The sequence below is a fragment of the Thamnophis elegans genome, chromosome 3 (assembly GCF_009769535.1).
Source record: "Thamnophis elegans isolate rThaEle1 chromosome 3, rThaEle1.pri, whole genome shotgun sequence".
Taxonomy (NCBI): domain Eukaryota; kingdom Metazoa; phylum Chordata; class Lepidosauria; order Squamata; family Colubridae; genus Thamnophis; species Thamnophis elegans.
Window position 1 is genome coordinate 42,746,749 of NC_045543.1, and position 23,685 is coordinate 42,770,433.

Sequence of the window (23,685 nt, forward strand, 5' to 3'; positions counted from 1 at the left end):
TAAAAGTGTTATCTGCCCAAAACATTTTTTTCCGGCTCGTGAATTTTGCTATGTTGGTAATTTGCATATGTCTGATACATTCAGGAAGCATTGCAGATGTATACAGTGTTATAACAAAAGGGATAAGTTGATTGTTTACAGATATTTATTTTGTCCTGTGGCTTTTCATATTCATATTCATAATATCTCTTTTGGATGGCAGAGATTTTCTTTTAGTGTTATAAAAGCTTTCATTTGACATTCTGTATCCTATTTCTATAATTGATTAAAGAGTTCTTGCAAATTTTTGAAGCACTATAAAAAAGCCTAGAAAGCTATTTGGGCCAGAAACATCACAGTGCTGCTGGAAATTGGCAAACAGATTGTTATTTCCTTGCCATGCCATTTCTCACTCTTTGAAACTCCAAAGTAATGCTTTTCTTTACCCACACTAACTGCTCATTTGCAAAATGAAGCCAAAATAGAGATGGTTGTAGCTTTTTTTTAACCCATTTCTAGTTCCTCAAAGGAACAGAATTGCTATGACTATGTGTTTGTTGCTATATGAATCCAAGCAACTACTCGGATTTTAGATGTTTTACTGATTGTCTTCTTGATATATATCTTGAATGTTAATATGTGGAATTGGTATCTTCTTTTGTATCAGGAAAAGTACCAGCCATTCTAGTTGGGTGGAGGAATACTGATAGCAATCCTAACAGTGACGGCAATACTAACAACATCTACAGTGGTACTTCCTAGGGATCACTGCCAAAAAAGGGATCAAATATTTAAGGGGCTGAACGTTAGCTGATGTATTTTTTATTGAGTTTTTTCAAACAGAGGGAGGACAATGCAAGGGTGTGGAAGCATGAGGATGTTACAAAATGTTTGTTGTATTATGAACTTAGTAAACTACAAGTGACCTGCAAAATCAATAAAGTTTTTTGTACTCTAGTACAAGGGTTCCCAATCCCGGGCTGCAGCCCACTACCAGGCTGTGGCCTGCTCAGAATTGGGCTGCATGAGTTGCTGGCTGGAGTGTGCATGTGCAGCTCAACTTACGCAAGTAGTGGGCCAGCAGGCACTTGTGTGTGTGTGTGTGTGTTGACCCACCACTTGCACAAGGGCTGCATGTGCACCAACCTGCCACTCATGTGGCCCAGTTCCCTTGTCCCTCCCCCCCAGCCGGGCTGCAAAGTCACAAAGGTTGGGGACCGTTGCTCTAGTAGAAATTTCAATAGATATTCCGGCATTTAACTGTAATTCATGCTTACAGCCTTCTTCTACTTTTGGTCAAAGCCCACAGCCCATATACCCAAGGCTTACTCAGCAGACAGATCCAGGACAGATTCCATGGTGTTCAGGCCAGCAGTATGGAAGTTGAGGATGTAGCGTTTCATGCGGATGGATTCTAGCCATTCGGCAATAGACCGATAAGGAATCCCATCGGACCCACTGCAGCTTGGAAGTCGAAGTGTCACCCTATAAATTGATAGGTATTTTCAGACCAATTATGAAATTTAAACTGTAACATGGGAGAAGGACAGGATCCTACTTTGATGAAGATGGAACCATTCTAAATGGCTGAGAACTTCTAACTGTGTGGAGAATTTCGCTTTTCATTATTTGCCTCGTGTGAAAATTAGCCATGCATAGTCAGTGCTTTTTTTCATAATAGGAAAACACATCATCTAGAAAGAGCACCCTAAACAAATACATGTAGGATATAAATGTGCAGGTTCCAGAACTTTGTATACAGATTGTGTAGTAAAGAAATTATAATTAACCCTGGTGGTAAAATTCAGCTTTTGTTGCTGAAGATTTATTTATAGATAGAATCTCTCAAACTGTTCTAAAGGAGTGCTTATCTCTTACCGAGGGTCAAAATCAGCCACAGTTCGAAGCAAATGTGGGCTGGAAAGGAAGTGGTCTAGTTGAGCTTGGATCTCCCGGAAACGTGGCCTCCGTGTCCGATCATATGACCAACACACCTTCATCAGTTCATAAAGGATAGAGGGACAGTCCACTGGTGGGGGGAGTCGATACCCATCCTCTATACTTTTCATCACCTACCCAGAAAAACAGGCAATCAATCAGGTTGTGAGTGCAAACTTCCTTGGACAATGTAGCAGAAGTATGAAGAGTTCTGGGCATTTCTTGATCTCAGATCTAAGCATTAGAATCATTTGGAATTAGAACCATGAGTTTTCAGAGAGTCACTTAGATTATTTTTTGAACCATGGATACCAGATTAAATAAACTCATGATAGATCAAGAATTTAAATATTATTTTTTTTAAAGTGCAAAACACGATCAGGGTGAGGTCCCTCTGAAGATTATGTGATTATGATGTGAATGAGTCATTTCAAATGAAAAGCAGTATACTTTTTTATTTTTCAAAGAATTATGCTGAATTCAGCATTTCTTCTAGTAATTTTTCTCCACTTAAAATACAGGAAAGAAAATCATTAGTTGATTGCTTGTCTACAGTGGTGGGACTCAGCCAGTCCGCACTTATTCGGGACAACCGGTTGTTAACTTTCTAAGCAATTCAGAGAACCGGTTGTTGGGAGAAATCTCATTTTGTTTTTTCCCCACTTTACAGGGCTAATCCTGTGAGGAAGGCAAGAAGGAAACATTCTGGTGTTGTTTCTAGCCTAATCTTTATTGCCCTGTTTACAGAAACTGCCTCTCCAGTTAACTCTTGTTACATTGTAACAGCTAAGACAAAGTGCCCATCAACGTGAGTGACATTGAGTTGGCCACACCCACCCAATCACATGACCACAGAGCCACGGCTACCCAGATGTTCATTAGGGAAGAGAACTGGTTGTTAAATTATTTGAATCCCACCACTGCTTGTCTATTACAGTAAACAAAATCTGCCCCCCACCCTAGATCTGTATGAAGTAAGGAACCTTGGAGGCAATTGATAGTGAAAGAACCGTGACCCAACAAAAGGGCGAACGACAAAACCGCGCCCAACTAAACTGCATCGCTGACGTCATCAACGCGGCGACAACAGCCAGCGCGGAGAAAGAAGGGCGCTTTAAATAGCGCGTTGAAAGAAAGCCGATTTAACGTAAGGTAAGGGTTAGGTTTAGGGTTAGGTTTAGGGTTAGGTTTAGGGTTAGGTTAAGGGTTAGGGTTAGGGTTAGGTTAAGGGTTAGGGTTAGGTTTAGGGTTAGGTTAAGGGTTAGGTTTAGGGTTAGGTTTAGGATTAGGTTAAGGGTTAGGTTTAGGGTTAGGTTTAGGGTTAGGTTTAGGGTTAGGTTTAGGGTTAGGAGTTAAGTTTAGGTTTAGGATTTACAGCGTGCTTCTTTATCCGCGCTGTTGTTGCCCTGTTGATGACCTCAGCGACGCGGTTTAGTCGGGCACGGTTTCGTCGTTTCCCTTTTGTTGGTGAACCGAAAGAACAAAAGTATTCTTCTGCTTTCTGCCAATGGAAATTTTTAAGGTGAAATTTGGGTTGGGAGTTCTCACATTGGCAGGATAAATATTTCTGACCCAGGAGTATATATGTTGGTATAAATTTCATGATTCATTAACAACTATTCATTCAACAGAACAGCCTATTTATGACTGAACAAAAAAATGAAGACCTAACCAAACCATTTTTCCCCTCCAGGGTATTTGCTTGTTCAGAGGATGGTTTGACTGACAATCCCTGTTTCTCCTTGCCCTCTTACCTCCTGATTAGACATATCTCCATAGGGCTTGTCTCCATATGAAAACACCTCCCACATGACAATGCCAAAACTCCAGACATCGCTGGCAGAGGTGAAGATTCGATTGGCAATGGCCTCTGGAGCTGTCCATCGAATAGGGATCTTTCCACCCTGTTCAATGAGATTGCAAAGGAACTTGATACTCAACTTTCGCAAGCACTAAGGACTGATATTCTCTGTGAAGTTCAACATTTGTTTGTCTTACGCTTACTAATAAATAGTAAAACACAATAGTTGCTTTGGGCACAGATGCATTTCTTTCTGTAATGTAACACAGAAAAACAGTATGGCTTTGACAGCTCTTTGGTAGTAAAGCTTGAATGCAGGGGTGGGTTCCTGCCAGTTCTAACCTCTTCTATAGAAGAGGCTCCACAAATCTACAGTACCATTTAGAACCATTTCCAGCTCCTCCCACCGTCTGCCCGCACATCATCAAGATGAAGAGCAAGAGGAGGAATTCTGAGATTTGAAGTCCACAAGTCTTAAAGCTGTCAAGTTTGAACACCCCTGGGGTTTTTTTTCTAAAGGGTTAGTGGTGCAAGGGTCTTGTAACTTGACAGCATTAAGACTTGCATGCTTCAAATGCCAGAGTTTCCGAACCAACATTTTGGTTGCTCAGCAAGAGCAGTGAGTTTCACCACATTTTACAATTTGGCTACTCCCACCCAGTCACATGGCTGGCAAGCCACTCCCACCCGGTCACATGGCTGGCAAGCCACTCCTACCCAGTCACATGGCCAGCAAGCCACTCCCACAAAGCAGGCCATACCTACAGAAGAGGTTCTAAAAAAAATTGAAACCCACCACTGCTTGAGTGGGAATATATTCTTTGCAGAATTTTTAAAAAAATCAAAGTTTTTTCACCAATATTGTGAGGCATAAATACATGACAGTACTCTTCCCCCTCAATGAGGAGTACCCTCTAATAGCTTCTGTTGTGTTACCTTTGTTTCATATGTTCCTTCCACATCATTTTCCAGGATTCGAGAAAGACCAAAATCTGAGACTTTGCACTGAAGGGTGTGTGATGCCAAGATGTTGCGGGCAGCCAGATCACGATGCACATAGTTGCGGTCTGAGAGATAGGTCATACCTGAGGCAATGCCCTGCAGCATCGTCACTAACTGCACCGAGCTGAACTTGTCGATATTCTCCTGCAGTGCACACAAGGACACTGATGAATGCTTGTATTCTGTTCATCTGTTTGCTTCACAGCAGGGAAAGGGAGTTATGTTCGTCCTAGGTAAGAGGAACTAAGTCTCCATTCACAGCTGAAAAGCTTCAGTTTAGGGCAGTGGTGGGATTCAAATAATTTTAACAACCGGTTCTTTGCCATAATGATTTCTTCCAACAACCAGTTCGCCAAACTGCTCAGAAACTTAACAACCGGTTCTCCCAAAGTTGTGCGAACTGGCTGAATCCCACCACTTGCTTTAGGGATATATTCAAATAGTCCATCAGACCATCGGGTTGCTTCTACAACATAGGGTTCACTCAATCAAAACAAGCTATGGATTTTGCTAGGTAGTATTATTTATACTCCTAAAAAGTAAGCAGAGGTTGGAGGTTTCCAGATCCACCAAGTACCACTCTATGCATAGGCAGCCTGGGAGAGTGAATGTAACTTAGGTAGACAAGAGTTCCAAAGTTTTAAATGGATGGGAAAGATTTAACAAAACTGGCATCTGCTAAATCAGTATTTCTCAAACACAGCCACCATAGGATGCGTGGACTTCAATGACCAGAAATCCACATATTTTACCTTGCTAAAGTTGAGAAACACTGAGCTAAATGACCACTGGATCATGTGTACAGCAACTGTGGCATTATCACACTGAAAGACCCATGACTAAGAATGAGAATACCAAGTTAAGAGCTGGCTGTAGTTCCTGCTGCCAAACTAAAGATGCTATAGTATGTGTAGAAGATGACCAGGCTGAGCCTGAGGGATGGGGTCAAGCACTTCAGTTTAGAGACCCTTTGAGATCTAAGTCCATCCCTCCTCAAATTCCATTGATGCTTATCTACAGCCAAATCACGTTCACCATAGTAATACAGATTCTTCTTTAGAGGTACCATGAAATAAACTTGTATTCATTTTGGACCTAACCCTAGCTCTGATTTCTTGTGCCTGACAGTATGTTGGGTAAACTAAGATTAGTCTGAGGAGCTTCTATTTCCTTCTGTTTTCTAAACAGGTTTTCCCTGAGGTGGTAGTAAACCCACCAGCCAAGCTGAATCACCTTTAAGCCAGACTGATATCGCTGATTACAAACACACACAAAAACTTGCCTGAAAAACATATTAATCTATAATTCTCTCTCATCTTATTTATGTGGGAAGATATTTCATACTGACTGAAAGATTGATTAATGTCATTTAGCAGTTCAATCTTACTATCTGTGAAATGTTACAGCTCAGACACACATTCATCAGTTCAAGTAGTCACCAAACTCTTCGATTAAATCATTCTCTAGTTTCTTACCCTTAAAAAGGTGTCCAGGGCCCCATTTTCCATGTATTCTGTAATAATCATCATTGGATTTCCTGTGGGGGGAAAAGAAGAAAAATACTAAGGTTATTTTCTTATTATATCCATAGCTTCACCTTCCTTCTCATTTCTTTGGCCACGAACATAGATTATATTTCAGTCCAATTTGTCTGGCAAATATACTTTTGGAGGAGATAAAGCTACTTTCCTCGTAATCAGTCCCTTTCCTTGTCTAGCTCACTATTGCCTATTCAAACTAGTGACAGCTACCCCAACTCAGAACACAACCTTTCAAGAAGTTTTTACATCTTTTGTGCTTCACACCCAATCAATTCACCCCTTCAGGGGAATCAAATATACTTTATCTCACAACTATCACTGAGTGTAAATGTCCTACTGTCATTACAACTCTGAATTCTTACGTTTTGTGACAACTCCCTCGAGCCGGACAATGTTGGGATGGTTGAATTGGCCCATGATAGTTGCCTCACGGAGGAAATTCCACCAGGTTGAATCTGAGTAAGTTGACTTCAAGGTCTTGATGGCCACAACAATACGCTCTTTCCCTGGGAAGTGCAGGGCACCACAATAGACCTCCCCAAATTCTCCTATGGAACATCCCAAAACAAGGCAAAGGATGAAGGAAATGGAGAAATGGCATCAAGCGAGGTAGAGACAATCAGCTAATTAAACTTACCTTCACCAATAACTGTGTCAATTGAGACAATAGATGGGTCCAGTTCCTTTGTGAATTCTAAGACACCCCTTCGGGGATCCTCATATGGTTGGAGATCTACATAAGGTTTCAACCACATCTCATCTGCAATAAAAGCTGACAATATAAACTAGTTTCTCCCAAAAGTTTCAGACAGCAGGGGAAAAATCAATTCCATTGACTTGATGAAAAATGAGGTCCTCCCACACCACAGCCCTAAACATATTGTATAAGAAGTAAATCAGGGCTACTTTCATGAATAAACACCAGGCTGATGAAAGCTTCCTCATTCAGAAAACTCTCCCAGCTGTATGTTCCATCCTTTGAGATGCATAAACTGATTCCCTGGGAGCTGAGTGTGAATGAAGAAATGGCAAGAGAATATGGCTTTTACAGTTCCCATAAACCATTTCTCCATATTAAATCTCTTTTAGCCCCCACCCCCTTCACTAAAAAAAAATGCTTTGGGAAGGTGCATTTGGGGGGAAAGTGGTCAGAAAATTTTGGCCAACAATCTACTAAAACTTATTTATTCCTGATTACCTCTAGCTGGTTACTCAAGCGCCCCTGATTACTTTGCATGTAACAGTCTTTTGCTAACTGGCATTCTACAATATTTTTGCAAGTTTTTTGCAAAATCAATCGCCCCTCCACCCATGTCATGAAAACTTCTGAAGGTTCTAAAGACTGGAGAAGGCCACTGTGCTTGAATTCTAGAAGGCAGATCTTTGCCATCTCCTTTAAAAAAAAAAAAATTGAAGCCTCACCTCGGTTGTAGCCATTGTGGCATGGCCGTGCTCGGTGATGATGAGCTCGTCTGAAGAATAAGAACAAACATAAATACAGGCTGTAAGCAAGCAGGGTATAGAAGAGAGCAAACTCCTGTCTTTGGTGACAACCTTTACACCAGAGGTGGTATTCAGCCAGTTCTGACAGGTTCTGGGGAACTGGTAGCGGAAATTTTGAGTAGTTTGGAGCACAGGCAAATAGACTGGCCCCGCCCCTGCTACTTCCCAGCCTCCCAGCTGATCTTTTTTTGCCCTGAACAGGAGAACAGAGCTGGAAAGCAGGTTAGTAGGGTGGAGAAGGAATGGGAATTTTGCAGTAACCTTCCCCTGCCATGCCCACCAAGCCACAGCCACCAAGCCACACCACCCCCACCAAGCCATGCCCACAGAACCGGTAGTAAAATTTTTTAAATCCCACCACTGTCTTACACACATGGCCTTTACCTTCGACGGAAGATTATGATCCCTGTGATCAGCCCAAGGAACAACAGGATTCCAAAGATGATTGACACAATCACACCTCCAGGAAGCATACCGGTGTCTGCAAGATCAAAGAACGAATTACAGACATCCCTTCACTAGAACAAGAAAATCTATTTATAAATAGATATTAAAATACTTCTATTCAAATAAGAATTAGGATTATGTACTGGATGTCAACTAGGAAGTGGTCATAGTGCATTATTAAAACTGCAAAATGGTCCATAAGGTTCAATAATGGCCTTGCCATCTGTTTTATAAAGTATGGACTCTCGATTATTGGGGCTATGTATACCTTTATTTTTAATTTTAATGTTAATCCATGTTTCGATTTCACTTGTCGTTACACATATCTTTGCATGATATGCTTTGTGCTTTAATACACTTACAGAAATAGTTTTAAAGCACAATACATCAAATTGGTTGCGCTATTTAGCAATCAGTTCTGGTTTATTTATAAATTCCTGATGCATCAGGTTATTAGAAGAATTGATGGAAACAAACAGTGATGATGTCTATGCCCAAAATAGAAATGCTAAATTTATCCAAATACTCTATATTCAAGAGGGATATTGAAGCTTTTGTGGGTAGTTTGATCAGATCTTAAATAATGCTCTTAGCAATGACTGCCTTATGGGTAATTCTTCCTGTATGTTGTTCTCCTAATTCCATTTACAGAAACAATAGTTGGTGGTTTTCACCATGCTTGTTCCTGACCTTGCTTAAATTGTCATAAAGGGAACCATATGGATGTTAGAGGAATTTCATACTGCAACTGTATTCAACATAGGCAGCTACTGTGATGGACCCCAGGGAAATGAATATGTGTGAAAAACAATGGAACAACCCTAAGTATGCAGTCAATTGGCACCAGTAAGCCATATAATAAGAGCTCATAGGTTTTTATTTGCTCTTCATATTTTATTGCAGAAACTGGCACGATTCCCTGTCGATGACAAACATCGCTGCTGTGTAAATTATGCGGCAGATCTGTTGCCAAAAGAAAAGTATTTTCATTAAGAGACTTTTAAGCTGCCATTACTTCCTTCTCTCCAATCATTCCAAAGTGCTTTGAAGCCATCTGTGCTTGCCCTAACTTCTGCTGACTCAGAAAATGATAAAAAAAATTACTCTTCTAACTTGAGCGCCATGGAGCCTGCTAGAACAACAGTCTCCTCATCTCCAAAAAGTTTGGCACTTTGCATGCTATTTGGCAGCTGATACAAAAAGAGTAAAACAGCTATAATCTCTTAACCCTTTCACTGGCCTGGGCTACTGAGGAGAGCTGCAAAGCCAACATTCCACTTAGAAGACCGTTAGGGCAGATGTAGCTCAAGGGTCAAGAAGAGGGGTTGGGGGAGAAGAATTATCTCCAGTGGCAAAATGGTTTGTCCCTAAATTTTGCAGAGCTCCAAGTTTCCAGTTGCAGCCAGCTTCACGGCATTTCTTTTGCATAATAGTTCATTGAAAATGGTCTCAGCTGCCCCAAAAGGAATAATAACAAGGGATCACAAAAGCATGGAAGCATGGGAATTCTTGTTTTTGAACTATTATTTATGAATTCATTTTGCTCTGTGCTGCTTATTTATTTCATGGCATTTTGAAGAACATCATCTGGGACAAAGTCAAGTTACATTTGGAAACTCCATATTTTGATCACATCCTTCAAAAGGCAGCTGTCATGAGGTTAATGTCTCCGTGCTCATGATGATAACACTGCAGGCAGCATCTTTAAATAACACTTCAGTAATAACAGTACACTGTTTCATCTGGATATAGGAGAGAGAGCCTGGAAAATGAGATGCAGCTGCGATTCAATTTTTTTTACTGCCAGTTCTATGGGCGTGGCTTGGTGGGTGTGGCATGGCTTGGTGGGCGTGACAGGGAAGGATACTGTAAAATCTCCATTCCCTCCCCACTCCAGCTGGGGCTCGGGAGGCAAAGAATAGATGGGGCCAGTCAGAGGTGGTATTTACCGGTTCTCCAAACTACTCAAAATTTATGCTACTGGTTCTCCAGAACTGTTCAGAACCTGCTGAATACCAAATCAGCATTAGGCATAGCCATGAGAGAGACCATGGGTAATGCCAATAACAAAATATACTTTTTGCCATTTTGTGGGTGTATTCTCTGACTTCATTGCAGAACCTTAAGCTTTGGGACAAGGAAAAGATTGGTAACTGATTCTTTCAACAGGAATGCTTTGTAAGATGAATGATGGTGATGGAATTCAATTCAATCGTCCAAGTTTATTTCTTTCTTTCACCTTGTTAAAAGAAAGACAGGGCCTATACTTGATATTTATCTGTTCTTAGGAGTATACTCCCAAGGAGGGTATTTACCCATCCATGTTTGCAAACCCTGCCTTCAGCACTCCTTCAGAGGAAAATTCCCTAACTCTCAAGTGAAACAAGACCTTTGCTCCTTTAGGCAGGGTAAAGTGGAGAATATTAAATACTATGTTTTATATTGAAACTTTATGGAGCGATGAGAACAAAAAAAAAGGCTAGGTCACAGTTCTGGATGATTAATTTCTGTAAGAGTGAATATTTCTTATACTAGTAATCAAGTAGCTATTTTTACCCTGCAGTCTGTTAAATCTAGAAAGAACATTATTATTCTAATTGCTGATTTCTGATTACCATTAAATAGAATTGAGGTTATGCCATTATTTTACTTTGTTGTAGAAATAAAATACAGAATTGAATTAATGTAATGTTTAGGGGAAAAAAATACAGAATGTGCCTGAGCATCTACATCGGTTTCTCTCCAGAGTCCTCTGCAGCAATGCATGGCTGATAAGTTGTCACTAGCTGGCTTATTTATTTCAATGATTTGGCAGGGACAGCTGCTTGTGCTAAGAAAGAAACAAACCCATTAAAATATCTGTGGCTTGTTTTGAAATCATTCCCCTTTTTATGGCAAGCAGAAATTGCTGTCCAGCGGCACAAAAATGGCAAAATAAACTTGAAATAAGCCAGTAATGGCCATTGGTAATATATGATATGGAGCTAGCATGCACATCTGGATACATTGGCAGTAAATCCAGAGTTCTTAATTTGTACCTTAAGCTAATTTATGAATCGGATTTCTTCAATTCATTTGGTGGAGACTTAGTGGGGTACAGTGGTTAAGGCACCAGACTAGAGACTGGGAGACTGAGTCCTGCCTTAGATAAAAAGCCAGCAGGGTGACCTTGGGCCAGCCCCTCTCTCTCTGTCCTGGGAAGAAAGCAAGAACAAACCATTTCTGAAATCTTCCCAAGACAACTTGCAGGGACAAATCCAGGCAGTTGAAATACAATTCACGTCAGTGGCAAGAGCAGCCTCACATATTTAATTCTTTAGTGCAATGTTGCTTTCTTTAGTGCAATGAATCAGAGGCTTTATGGATATATATTTGATTGCATAAGACCACAGACAACCTGATCAACTTCAGTAAGTCTGCTACTGTTAAAATCAGTACTAAATTGCTTATTAATTGAACAACTAGATTAACCAGTTAGTTGGAATGATTCTTAGGAACCACATAAATAGATTTGCTCCAGAAATCCTATTAATACTGAGACTGTTTTCACCATAGGGGAAATAAGGAAGTACAGGGGAAGGAGGGAAATTTATCCTCTCCCCCTAGAAAAACTGTTTCCATCAACAATGGATTTTTTAAATCTAGCTATAAAACTTAATTAAATTGTAATTATAAAATGTTATAATAAAAATTAATTAAAATATACAACAAAATTCTTTTATTACAAATGTTAATTTTCAGAAATGTATAGTTTATAATTTAAAAAAAGCACAAAGAGAGAATGCCCTCCTTCCTTCCCCGCTCCCTCCCAGCCCCAAATGCAGTTCCAATTTGGATTGTCTCTTGCCTCAGAATTGGGTTCTAAACCACTGAGCTACAAACATCCCTGAGCACAGAATTGGGATATGAAAAGACAACCTTGTGGCAGAGTGCGGAATTCCTGCTCCTGGGAATATGGTCCAGGTCCTAACGGTGTGATGGAGCGCACCCGCAGCAAATAGGCTGTGTCAGGCTGCAGGTTAGCCAGGGTTACTTGAGGTTTCTGAAGATGATGAACGGTGTAGTGTTTTTCCTCTCCCTGTGGAATTGAATAACCAGAATAGCTTTCTTAGAGTCAAAACAAGATGCAAAGAGCTACACATCAAGGGGACAGTCATAGATTTTGGAGGAGGACAATCGAATAGCACATTTCACCCACTGTTCCCTCTAAGGTGCGCGGCTGCGCGGCCGCGCACATGGCAAGAAACCCCCGCGCAGAGGTTTCTAACTGCCGCGCAGAGGTTTCTTTCAAAGCAAACGTGGGGAAGTCCTTTGCAGGCGGCTAGAACTGGCCGCCTGCAAAGGACCTCCCCAAACTTGTTTCAGCGGCAGCTCTCAGCCTGGGCGGCAGCGTCACGCAGGCTGTGGAAGGAGGGGGAGGAGGAGGGAACCAAAGAGAGGCTTTTGCCGAGTCTGCGCCCCACAGCCAGGACCGTCCTGGCGCCTCAAGCCGCGTTTCTTCCTGCAAAGCCCTTCTGGCGTCAAGCGGAACTCTCGGGTTGCCCGAAGGGCTTTGCAGGAAGAAACGTGGCTTGAGGCGCAAGGACGGTCCTGGCTATGGGGCGCAGACCCGGTAAAAGCCTCTCTTTGGTTCCCTTCTCCTCCTCCTCCTCCTCCTTCCACAGCCTGCATGACGCTGCCGCCGTAGGCTGAGAGCTGCCGCTGCCGCTGCTGCACAACTGAGGGAGGGAGAGCGAAAGCAGAGGTAGCCTCAAATTTAATTTAAATTCTTTAAAAGAATTTTTGGATTTCTCCTCACCAAACCTTTAAGACTGAAAGTTTTTCCTAACATGAACTTGAGCTAATATACTTAATATGAGAAAGGTGCAGCAATTAACACTGCTTTTTAAAAAGAACAATATTTCTCAATTGTTTATCTGTATGAAGTCTGCCTATCTTAAGTTCCTACTATACAAAAGGTATTACCTTCTAAGGCAACCTGTATACAATACATTAGTGGCCAATGTTACATTGCTCCTAATGACAAAATTAGAGCTGTGTTAAGCCTATGAAAAAAATCCCAAATGAATAAAATCATTATTAAGACCCAATGAAAAAATTACAAAAATTATGCATAAACTTTCATGTTCCCCAAATTTCCAATCCAAAACTTAACCCAGATTCTTCAGACATAGATTTGTAATTCAGAGTCAGACTCAATTATTAGAATGAATGCATTAATCAGGGGTGAATAATGTTGGTGAAATCTCATCTAACCTTCCATAATAATAACATACATACACAAATAGCTGACAGCCACATCTCTGAAACACTATTAAATCTGAACTAAATGTTTATCTAGAACTCAAATAAATAGCTGCTTTTTGGTTTTATTTTTTTAATATTTATCAGTCTCTCTTTTATTCCATACTTCTGGTTGAAAGACTATTCTATGTCATGCTAAACAAATGCATGTTCTAGTGGCGGTGGGGGCTCGTTGGCATCTTCAGCAGCAGCCCTGCCTCCTGTGAAAAAAACCGAAGATGGAGCAGATCCACGCAGATGACGTTGCTGCAACATGACTGGAGGAGGAATTCTGGGAGTTGAAGTCAGCAAGGCTTAAAGCTGTCAGGTTTGAAGACCCCTGGGGTTTTTTTTCCTAAAGGGTTAGGGGTGCAAAGGTCTTGTAACTTGACAGCTTTAAGAGTTGCGTGCTTCAATGCCAGAGTTTCTGAGCCAACATTTTGGTTGCTAAGCAGGACCGTTGTTAAGTGATACTGATATTATATAACACTTTTAATTAAGCCGGTACCTTGAATAAACATAACTTTGAGTTTCAAATAACACTGATTTCGTTGTTGTCTTAGGTGACATCTGTGAAAAAAATTCAGGTGCTCAGGCATGAAAATGTGCCGCTCAAACACTATACTTTTCCGCTCACACTGAAAAAAAATTAGAGGGAACATTGATTTCACCTTCTCGAAGTACAAAACCTCATAGTTCACAGAGCTCTGGCTGCGAAGACGGGAAGGGAGCCAAGTCACAGAGAGGCTGCTGTCATTCCGCTTATCCAAAATGACATTGGTCACCACAATTGGAGCTGGATGGAAGGAGAAACAAGATGGTCAAGCTTAACTTGTTCTTTTACAGCTGAAGGCAATGCCAAACCCATTGAAAGTTTGTATTTCTCAGTATTAGTAATGGAGAGTAATTACTAATTACTAATTAGAGAGTAATTGATCTTTGGAAATAACAACAGCTGGGATGAATTCCACAAATAAGGGGCCTGCTATGAAAGGGAACCATGCAAGAGAAGCCAATCTCACCTATCAAATCCAATTTTCCAGCATTCTTTGCATATCCTTTTCAATCTCTCTGACTTTTGGAGCCAGTTCTCCTACAAGTAGTTAGATCAGCATCTGGCTCCAAAATACATTTTGATTAGTGATTCTAGCTCCCAGAATGTACCCTTCATATATGATGGTCCAAGACATTTCTGTGCTGGAGCCGGAAGATCCCAAGGACTCTCCTGTTCTTACATCCACGTACCAACAACAGGACATAAGGTGTTTTTTTTTACTATAGGTACCATTGCCTGTTTAAATCTCTTTAAAAGAAAGAGGTACTATATAGTGCAAGAGTCACAGAAGAATTTCCCATTCCACAATGTTAAATTTGTGATTGTGCATGTTGTTTGGATTTTCTATCCCAACTTCAAGATACCTGGGCTGATCTTGGTTCTAAAAACTATTTCCTTGGAGATTACTTTATAGGCTTTATAGTAGGACTTTCCTCCTGCTCAAAGTTTTCTGCTCAATGCTGAAATGTTCAGTGTTGAAAATTCTCCAACACTAACACATGACCTCTGTATGAAGGCTGTAAAGTCTCCCATCTACTCAGACACCTGTAATCCAACCCATAGAAGTATAGGCAGCCTTTGACTTATAAGCATTCATTTAGTGAAGGTTCCAACAATGCTGAAAAAAGGGACTTATGACCATTTTTCACACAAACATTGCAGCATCCCCATGGTCGCGTGATCATTTTTGAATGTTCAGTTGACTGAGTTTCATGTTTAATGAATAATAATAATAATAATAAAAATAATAATAAAAATAAATCAACTTTTGTAGATCAACATTTGGAGAGTCTTTTCTTCTTAGGAGTATGCAAAAAATGCAAAAAGCCGCACTGCTTGGATCTGCACGCATATTACAAAAATATGTTACGACGTCCTAGGCCCCTGGGTGGGGCCCGACTAGTAACCAATGCCAAATCCGGCGAAACAACTGGCCACTATGATACAATTGTATAATAATAATAATAATAAATAATCAACTTTTGTAGATCCACATTTGGAGAGTCTTTTCTTCTTAGCAGTATGAGCATTTGGACACAATGTAAAAGATATTATTTATGCTATTACTTTTGAAAATATTTTATATGCAAAGTATAGAATAGCCTGGAATAGCACAGCATAGCATAGCATAGCATAGAATAGGTTGCAAGCCACACTTATTTGGAAATCCTTCAATAAAATATGCTTAGGATAAACTCACTATACAAGAATGTGATACAATCTCTAGCTCTGCTTTGCTATGGTTTTATCTTTTTTTTTTTCAAAAGTTGCTCATTATCAATGCTTTATTGATGCTTATGTAACATTACTGCTATCTATCTTCAGATATTGTCAACAAAAGCAGTCCAATGAGTAAAAATAAAACAAACACATCCCAATTAAATTTAAAAGGAAGACATATAAATATGCTCCCTATTAAATATTGGAATATTATGAAGTAAAGCAGTATTTTTCGCTTATTTTCTCATAGTTTATTTTTCCAGTGACTGCTATTATTAAAACTATTTATTTTAAAATATTCTTCCTTTATTGTTAATTGCAATTATTAACCTAATCCCATAAATATGTCAACATTACCTACCACTCAGAAGTATTATAATGTAGAATAGACTCTTAAAAATCAGCCTAAGATCTAGGAAAAAAGATGTGATAAAGACTGGAAAATCTTGTTTCCAGAAGCAACTGGTAGGCAAGATAACTCATTTTCGTAATGAGGAAGGTAGAGAGGTGGAACTGAAATCCAAATAATTAGAAAGGTGATGAGAGACCCAGCTGTGCTTAGAAGTGGCTCTTATTGACATGGCCTGCAACTTGGACCAAGGAGGCAGAGGAGGGATAGAGGTTACCAAAATTAGAGTCTTTTGGCCTTTAAAAGAGTTCCTGATTCATATGTGTTTCTAATGCGGTCACAAGAGATGTTTCTGCTAAGGAAATGACTTGCATAAGTCCTTGTGCCACTGCCTAGTTAGATATGTCCTGGCTTGTCTGGTTCTCCGTAGATGATCAAATAAGTCATTTCTGTAGCATAACAAAACGAATTCTCAAAGTCAGACTGGAAATTATTTAAGTGTTTATTATGGAAATATGTTGCTCAAAGTAGTTTTAGCACCAGCGTAATCCTAGATTAAAGAAGTAGAATTTTCTTCTGATACCACTTCATCAGGAATGAGAACTTTAAAAATCAAATATATTCATGTTAGTGGCCTCCGGTGGAGCTTTGAACACACAGCAGCAATTTACAAATTGTTTTCGGGAGAGTTGATATGAGCTAAAATAAACTTCAGGTTTTATTCTCCAGAATTCTGAGTCTGAAGAATCAAACAGAAACACAGAGCTGCTAACCAGAATAAGCAGGTATAAGAGAAACGAAAGGGCATCTGTATCAGCATCATCTTCACTTTACCAAATTAATCTGATCAAGCTCATAGTGGTCTCTGTTAGCATAAATTTTTAATATGCTGGCTAACTTTTCAATGGAAAATTGTCCCCCCGCATAAACGGTTATGGTTTAAGCTCTAAGGAAAGATTACCATTCCTCAAAGGAAACGCTCCTTTCAAGAATGATACCATTCATCTTATCATTTATATAACTTCTGTTTTTTCAATCATTTTATAAAGTTCTCCATAATATTTCCACCAATCTGTACAGCAGGTTGGGATGATGACCTCCAGTAGACCTGAAGAGGTAAGTCTGATAGTAAATGGCTTCCTCTAGGCAGATCTCTATATCACCATTTGTCCTAGTTCTAATTGTCTGTGAGAATTTGCCATGCTGTCTGGGACTGATGAAAGTTGGCATCCAAAACTAGGCTCCCTACTCCTCCACTCCTATAATTTATCATTGACATTAGTACTGAGTCAGAGAATTACTTTTAACTATTACAGCATGCCCTCATCTTATGTATTACCAAAGTTGTCTATGGAGAGGTGAAGAAGCTTCTTGGATGAGAAGCAAAACGTCTTCAAAGGAAAATCAGAAAGTCCAGTTGCCTCTTGAAAAAGTACCTTTGGTCAAAAGGCAACTGGACTTTCTTATTTTTTTCTTTTCTTTTCTTTGAAAATATTTCATTTCTCATCCAAGAAGCTTCTTCAATCATGACCTGGAGGATTGGGAATCTCCATACACATAGCTGGCTGCTCTTAGCTAGCAAAAGGAACACAACAAGAATTATAATTCAACTTCTACTCCATCATTGGTTGCTCATTTCCTGAGAATGTAACATCTTTTCTCCTTACTCATTGTAGTAACTCACCTGCATGGCCCACAGACACCCAGATGGGGAAACTGGTGCTGTTATGTGAAGCAGGGCCGAGTCCTGACACTCCGTTGTGAGCCCGTACTGTGAAGCTATAATTGGTGTAAGCTTCCAAACCATCCACGATCACACTTGGTTTGGGGAGACCAAAAGCACTGGGGGAAAAAGTCACACTACTTTCACAAGGTTCGCACAGAAAATGGCAACGTTGGCAGGAAACATTGTAAGTAAGATCCTGGCGCCCACCCCAATCAAGGGGAGGTTGCCACCAAAGGGAAATCTGTGTCCCCACAAGGGAGACGTTGAGATTGCGCGGAGGAGAAGGAGGGCCTGGAAAGGCAAAGAGAAGAAAGCGTATTAATCATTCCATCCCGGAAAATCCTGTTTCACAGTTTTTAAACTTTTCTTAATGTACATATTCAATGCATAATGAGATTCTGCAGTGGTATTCATTCATCTTTATACTATGAGTACTTTCCATTGGGCAGAGTTTACCAAAGCACTGGACAGAATATGTTCAGTGGATTTCAACGTAAGTAAGGATGATGGGATCCTAAGCCTAAAATACCAAGGAGAAGGGAGGTTGTATTGCATCTCTGTGCCTTGGACACATACCTTCATCTTACAATATATCCCCAAAGCATTGAGACCTTCGCTGGGAGAGAAATGGGAGTAGGTAAAACAGACAGATATCAATACAATAGTGCAATTCCACCACATTTTCATCTGCATTTTACAAGAGATGTGAGGGCTTTATTCTTCAAAGGACCATCTTCCCTGCCTGGAGACATGTGTTGCTTCTTGAAGGACTTACTTGTGCAGGCCACAGTTTGATCCTCAGTGGATGTTCTAAAGAAGCCTTGGATGCAGGCACAGCTTGTAGAGGCAGGAGAACGGGAGAAGCTCTTGGGAGGACATTTGAGGCACTGCTTCATTTCTAGAGAGTGACGATAGAATCCAGGCTGGCAGGCTGTGCAAAAAACAAGCATCTCATGAACACCTGCAAGGTAGTAGCTATACCCAAATTAACTTTCAAAGTGCACAGTCATAGACATGATGGAAATAATATCTTACCCAAACTTGGAGAATCTTATCTTAGAACTGAAAAGCAGGTAAATAATTAGCTATGTTTATGTTTTAATTCATGGTGAATTTCTTGTTATTGAACTGACTAGGTATGATAAACAATAAATTAGGTTCTACAAGTTCCATAGATAGGTTGTACAATTTTTGTTGGCTCAAGAATAACACTAGGATTCGAACAGCTTATCAAGCATTATGGTTGAAAAATCAATGATTTCAGGAATCAAAATGAATGGTAGGACCACAATTTAATGTTTACTGTATATACTCGAGTATAAGCCTAGTTTTTCAGCCCACTTTTTGGGCTGAAAAAAGCCGCCTCGGCTTATACTCGAGTCAGTGAAAAATTTGCCCGAAATGGAGGAGAAAAAGGGGCGGGGCCATGCCGCTGGGTGACACTCGTGAATGGCCCAGTGCCCCTGTGAGTTTCCCCTCCCTCTGTGTCAGTTTGCCGCGCAGCGCGCACCGCACCATCCCCCCTCCTCACGTTCTAATGTAATGCAGGGCTGTCTTACGATTCCCCTTCCTCCCCCTCCTGCCGCTCTGCAACGATGTCCCACCTCCTCCTTGTTTTGGCAAGCAGCCACATAGTGATGTCCCACCTCCTCTGGTACAGTGATCCAATGATAGGAATCACTGTGCCGTGTGTCATAGGAGGCGGGACATCGCTCCCGCGGCTGCACGGGACATCATCATCACAGCGGGACATCAGCATCATGAGGTGAGTGAAGTATTTCATTGAATACACCGCTAGTTTACTGTTTTTCTTTGAAATAAATATTCAAAAACATTATTGGTATCTATTTTTATTTTTGAAATTTACCGGTAGCTGCTGCATTTCCCACCCTAGGCTTATACTCGAGTCAATAACTTTTCCAGTTTTTTGTGGTAAAATTAGGTGCCTCGGCTTATATTCGGGTCGGCCTATACTCGAGTATATACGGTACTTTATTTTCATTATTATACCGGTATTATGTTACTTTTAATTTTAGTTCTATTGTATGTTCTATTGCTTTTTTGGGAGATAGCAAAATCCCAAGACAAAAGATACATTTTTTTTCATAATCAGAGAATATTATGAAATTGAGAACTAAATTATTTTAATATAATTCAAATTAATATTTGTACCGTCCCGGCTATCCCCATTCCTTAGATCTTTAGATTACCTTTCCGATACTGCCACACTTCCAGTTTTATTGTAGTAGAGGTAGTAGCTTAAAAATGCCCTTGATCAGAGAACATTGTGTTACGATGATATCGGTTTTCTGAATGGCACCAACTTAAACTAAGTAGAATATGGTTGCACTTATACCAAATACTAAAATTCCTTGCTCCCAACGTTACTGTAAATTGTTATAAGTTATGGGTGACATTGCATTGCTTCTTTGTATTTGTACGGAACTGTAATAAAGATTTCTCTATTCATTTAAATAGTACATTTATATTGGATGATAATCATGAAGTCCAATTTGGATGAGAAACATATTTACATCCAAATTTCTGCCAATGCTCTTTTGGAATGCAGAATAAGCCTAGGCTATTATTGGGTTCAACTGAGGACTAAATTAGATATAAAGTTTGTCACGAGGGTAGTCCTGGCATTTTGTCTGGATCCAAACTTGTGCATGAGGAGAGGGAGGGTTTAATCATTTGTTTCTGCTGCATACTAAGTCAGAAACTGGTTCATCTTTTCCCAAGAGAAAATGTCTAATTCTCATGAATGCAAACAAATTCTTCAAACTCTGCAGGCAACAGCCCTGCTAAAGCCTCAGAGATCTTGGGAGTCGTTTGTAGTGGTGTGGAGGAATTCAGTTTGAAGCCCCAGCCAGGCGATGATCAAACCAGTTATTGTATTATTCTCTGCCACTTTTACACTACCATCCCTTCCCATTAACCGAAAAGCAAATTACAAGTGGCCTGCAATGATGTGGAGTTTTGCTAACCCAGAGACTCAGAGAATAAGCTGAAAAAAATCATTGCTCTTTATCCTGCAGTAACAAAATCACCCTTATTGCCACTCTACCCAAAAAGTGAGGGAGGAAGGAGATGAAATAAAAAAATCCCTAAGCAACCTGGACCCTTGTAATAATAGTTTGGCCACTGCCTAAGAAAATGGGAAACTGTCAGTCTTTTGTCAATTTTTACACTTGCTATCTTTGCCTGAGCAGGGAGGGGAATGGGGGGACGGACAAAGGGGGACGAGGGGATGGACTACTAAGCTGTCAAACCAGACTCCCTCTTATCTAATCTGTTGAAGCTGCCGAAGCTCAGGAACTGAGAGGAAGGGTAAGGCAAGAGTTCCCTTCAACAAGGAATCAACATCTAATGATTTCCACTGAAAACCAGCTTCAGAGTGGTTAACTTAGAAATCGGCTGACAGTTGGAATCGCTTTATGCAAAAATGCCAGTAATCCATGAATATTGTTTTAGTATTCTTCTTTCTCCCTTGAGCTGAGTTTCACATCTCTATGCCCCACCCTAAAAAAAAAGATCAGCTGCTACTAATGGCTCCATGGAGAGAGAAAGAAGCAAAAAAAACCCCGAAAATTGCTGCCAATTCTTTTGTCCCCACCCAAAACCTTTCCAGTGGTTTTCCCAGACCCACCCGTGTCAAAAGGCATCATGGCATCAATGTCTGAGAAATGAATTACCTGAGCCCTTCCCCTCACCCCTTCCAAAGTGCCCTGATGTGCTTTGTTAACTATTATGCAAGAGTTGCCATGACAGATTTGGCTATATTATTTCTGCAGAAACAAAAAAGAGGAGAATTGTTACGTGGGTGGCATTAAAAGGGAGTGCTGGAGACCTGAGGAAGGAGGCAGCAAAGGTGAAAAAGGAAAATCAGTAACAGGTTCCAGCTGGATTATGTCACCAGAGGGAGGGAAAGGAATGAAGCTAGGGAAGGTTGCACCACATATGCCCTTGCATAATAAATAAATTAAAAACAGCAGGTGGCAGCACCTGCCATAGGAAGGTAGATTTTCCTTTATAGATGTAGTCCGATATAAATATATTGGATATTTTTTTCAAACTTAATCCATTAACTTGTTTAAAGTTTTTATAATGGTTATTAAAACTACTTTCCAACACTATATTGAATGGCATTTAGAACTGACACACAGAGTGTGGTCCAAATAAAACTGTAAATAATGAGGCCAAGTGTTCTCACTGAAAGGGCCTAAAGGAATCTGATTCAGATTTCTGCCTAAGTAAACTTAGGTACAAGGGTTTGCAAGCTACAGCTCACTTCATCATATTATGGAGCTGTATGAGAGTCCTTCTAATTTTTGGTTTTACTATATTATAGTCTAACTTGGCTCTCTTCTTACTATCACACCCAAGGGGGGAAAACTGTGCCTTTAAATGCAAATGTGACTCCAAAGAATTGAATTATGTTTTCTTCAAGAAAAACAGCAGATCAATTCATTTTAAACAAAATTAAATTTCCTTTCTTATATTAAAAGTCTCCCTCAAGCTCTCAGTCATTTGTTCCAGAGAAAACGTCATTGGCTTAAAATTGGTGAGCTGACAAGGCCTGTATCCTCTTAATGCGTGTTGGATGCACTACACAAACATAAAAAGGGATTTGTTTGCTTTATCACAGCTGCCCATCTGAAGTCAGTGACTACTGTTGCATTTGGCCTTGTTTGATGACCACATAGATATGTTCATAATGTCCAGATAATAATCTTGACAATAGTACAGTTAATCCTTCACCACAAGTGAGCCCAACATTTCTTTTAAGTGAGACATTTGTTAAGTGAATTTTGCCCCATTTTATGACCTTTCTTGCCTCAGTTCTTAAGTGAATCCCTGCAGTTGATAAGTCAGTAACCCGGTTGTTAAATAAATCTGGCTTCCCCATTGACTTTGCTTGTCATAAGATCATGAAAGGTAATCACATGACCCTGGGACATTGCAACCTCCATAAATATGAAGCAGTTTCCAAGCATCTGAATTTTGATCCTATGATCATGGGAATGCTGACAAGGTCGTAAGTGTGGAAAACGGTCATAAGTCACTTTTTCCAGTGCCATTGTAAATTTCAATGGTCACTAAATGAACTGTTGTAAGTTGAGGACTACCTGTACTGAAGGAGTTTACCACTGTCTTCTCCCAATATTTTTTTCTCAATTTCCAGCCCTGTGCTAATATAGAGGGTAGCAAGGACCATTCTTGTTTTTCATCCTTCTATACAGAAAGTCTTCCCCTTTCCTAGATTATCAAGCATGAAAACTTCTTCAGTGAGAAGTTAGTCATGACGTGGGTCCTTGGTGGTTGCTTTGCTTGCTGGTTTTCTTCCAGATGTTTCATTGCCCAGATTAGGTAACATCATCAGTGCTAGTAAGGAATGCTGTTTGCTGACAGTTTATATTCTGGTGGTTGCCCTGTCGATGTTAGTGGCGATGGTCTTAGGGATTCTTTGGCTGGGCTATTTATTCTTGGCTTCCTCGCCATTTTCTTGGTTGGAGTATTGTTTGCTTGATTATTGGTCTGATGTTAACTTTGGAGTTAATCTATGCTGATCTGGGTGCTGATTGCTGGTAGAGAGGTCCTTGGGTCTTTTTGTTCCTTTTCGGGGTGGGTGGTAGTCTCTTTTGCATAGTCTATAGATGTTGTTAATATCTATGTGTCTATTGATGGCTGATTTGTCAGAGTGGCAGGCTTCTAGAAATTCTTTGGTGATTTTGGTCTAGGATGGTCACATTTTTCCAATTGAAGCTATGGTTAAATCTGTCTATATGGAAGCAAGCTCAGAGAACACCAAGGACCCCTCAAGTCAACCCTGAGTTACAA

At 40.2% G+C, this 23,685-nt stretch overlaps 1 protein-coding gene across 1 annotated transcript in view; it reads right to left on the minus strand.

The window, feature by feature from the left end:
• EPHA1 (EPH receptor A1) overlaps positions 1-23,685 on the minus strand; it is a 78,310-nt gene that overhangs the window by 1,065 nt on the left and 53,560 nt on the right. The window contains exons 5-17 of the mRNA XM_032213565.1: positions 18,620-18,775; positions 17,803-18,135; positions 14,166-14,290; positions 12,130-12,289; positions 8,149-8,245; positions 7,684-7,733; positions 6,899-7,021; positions 6,624-6,809; positions 6,196-6,257; positions 4,655-4,864; positions 3,672-3,821; positions 1,858-2,051; positions 1,309-1,464 (exon numbers count right to left, since the gene is read on the minus strand). Of these exons, the coding sequence (XP_032069456.1) occupies positions 1,309-1,464; positions 1,858-2,051; positions 3,672-3,821; positions 4,655-4,864; positions 6,196-6,257; positions 6,624-6,809; positions 6,899-7,021; positions 7,684-7,733; positions 8,149-8,245; positions 12,130-12,289; positions 14,166-14,290; positions 17,803-18,135; positions 18,620-18,775 (2,002 nt within the window). The remainder of the gene's footprint in view (positions 1-1,308; positions 1,465-1,857; positions 2,052-3,671; positions 3,822-4,654; positions 4,865-6,195; positions 6,258-6,623; positions 6,810-6,898; positions 7,022-7,683; positions 7,734-8,148; positions 8,246-12,129; positions 12,290-14,165; positions 14,291-17,802; positions 18,136-18,619; positions 18,776-23,685) is intronic.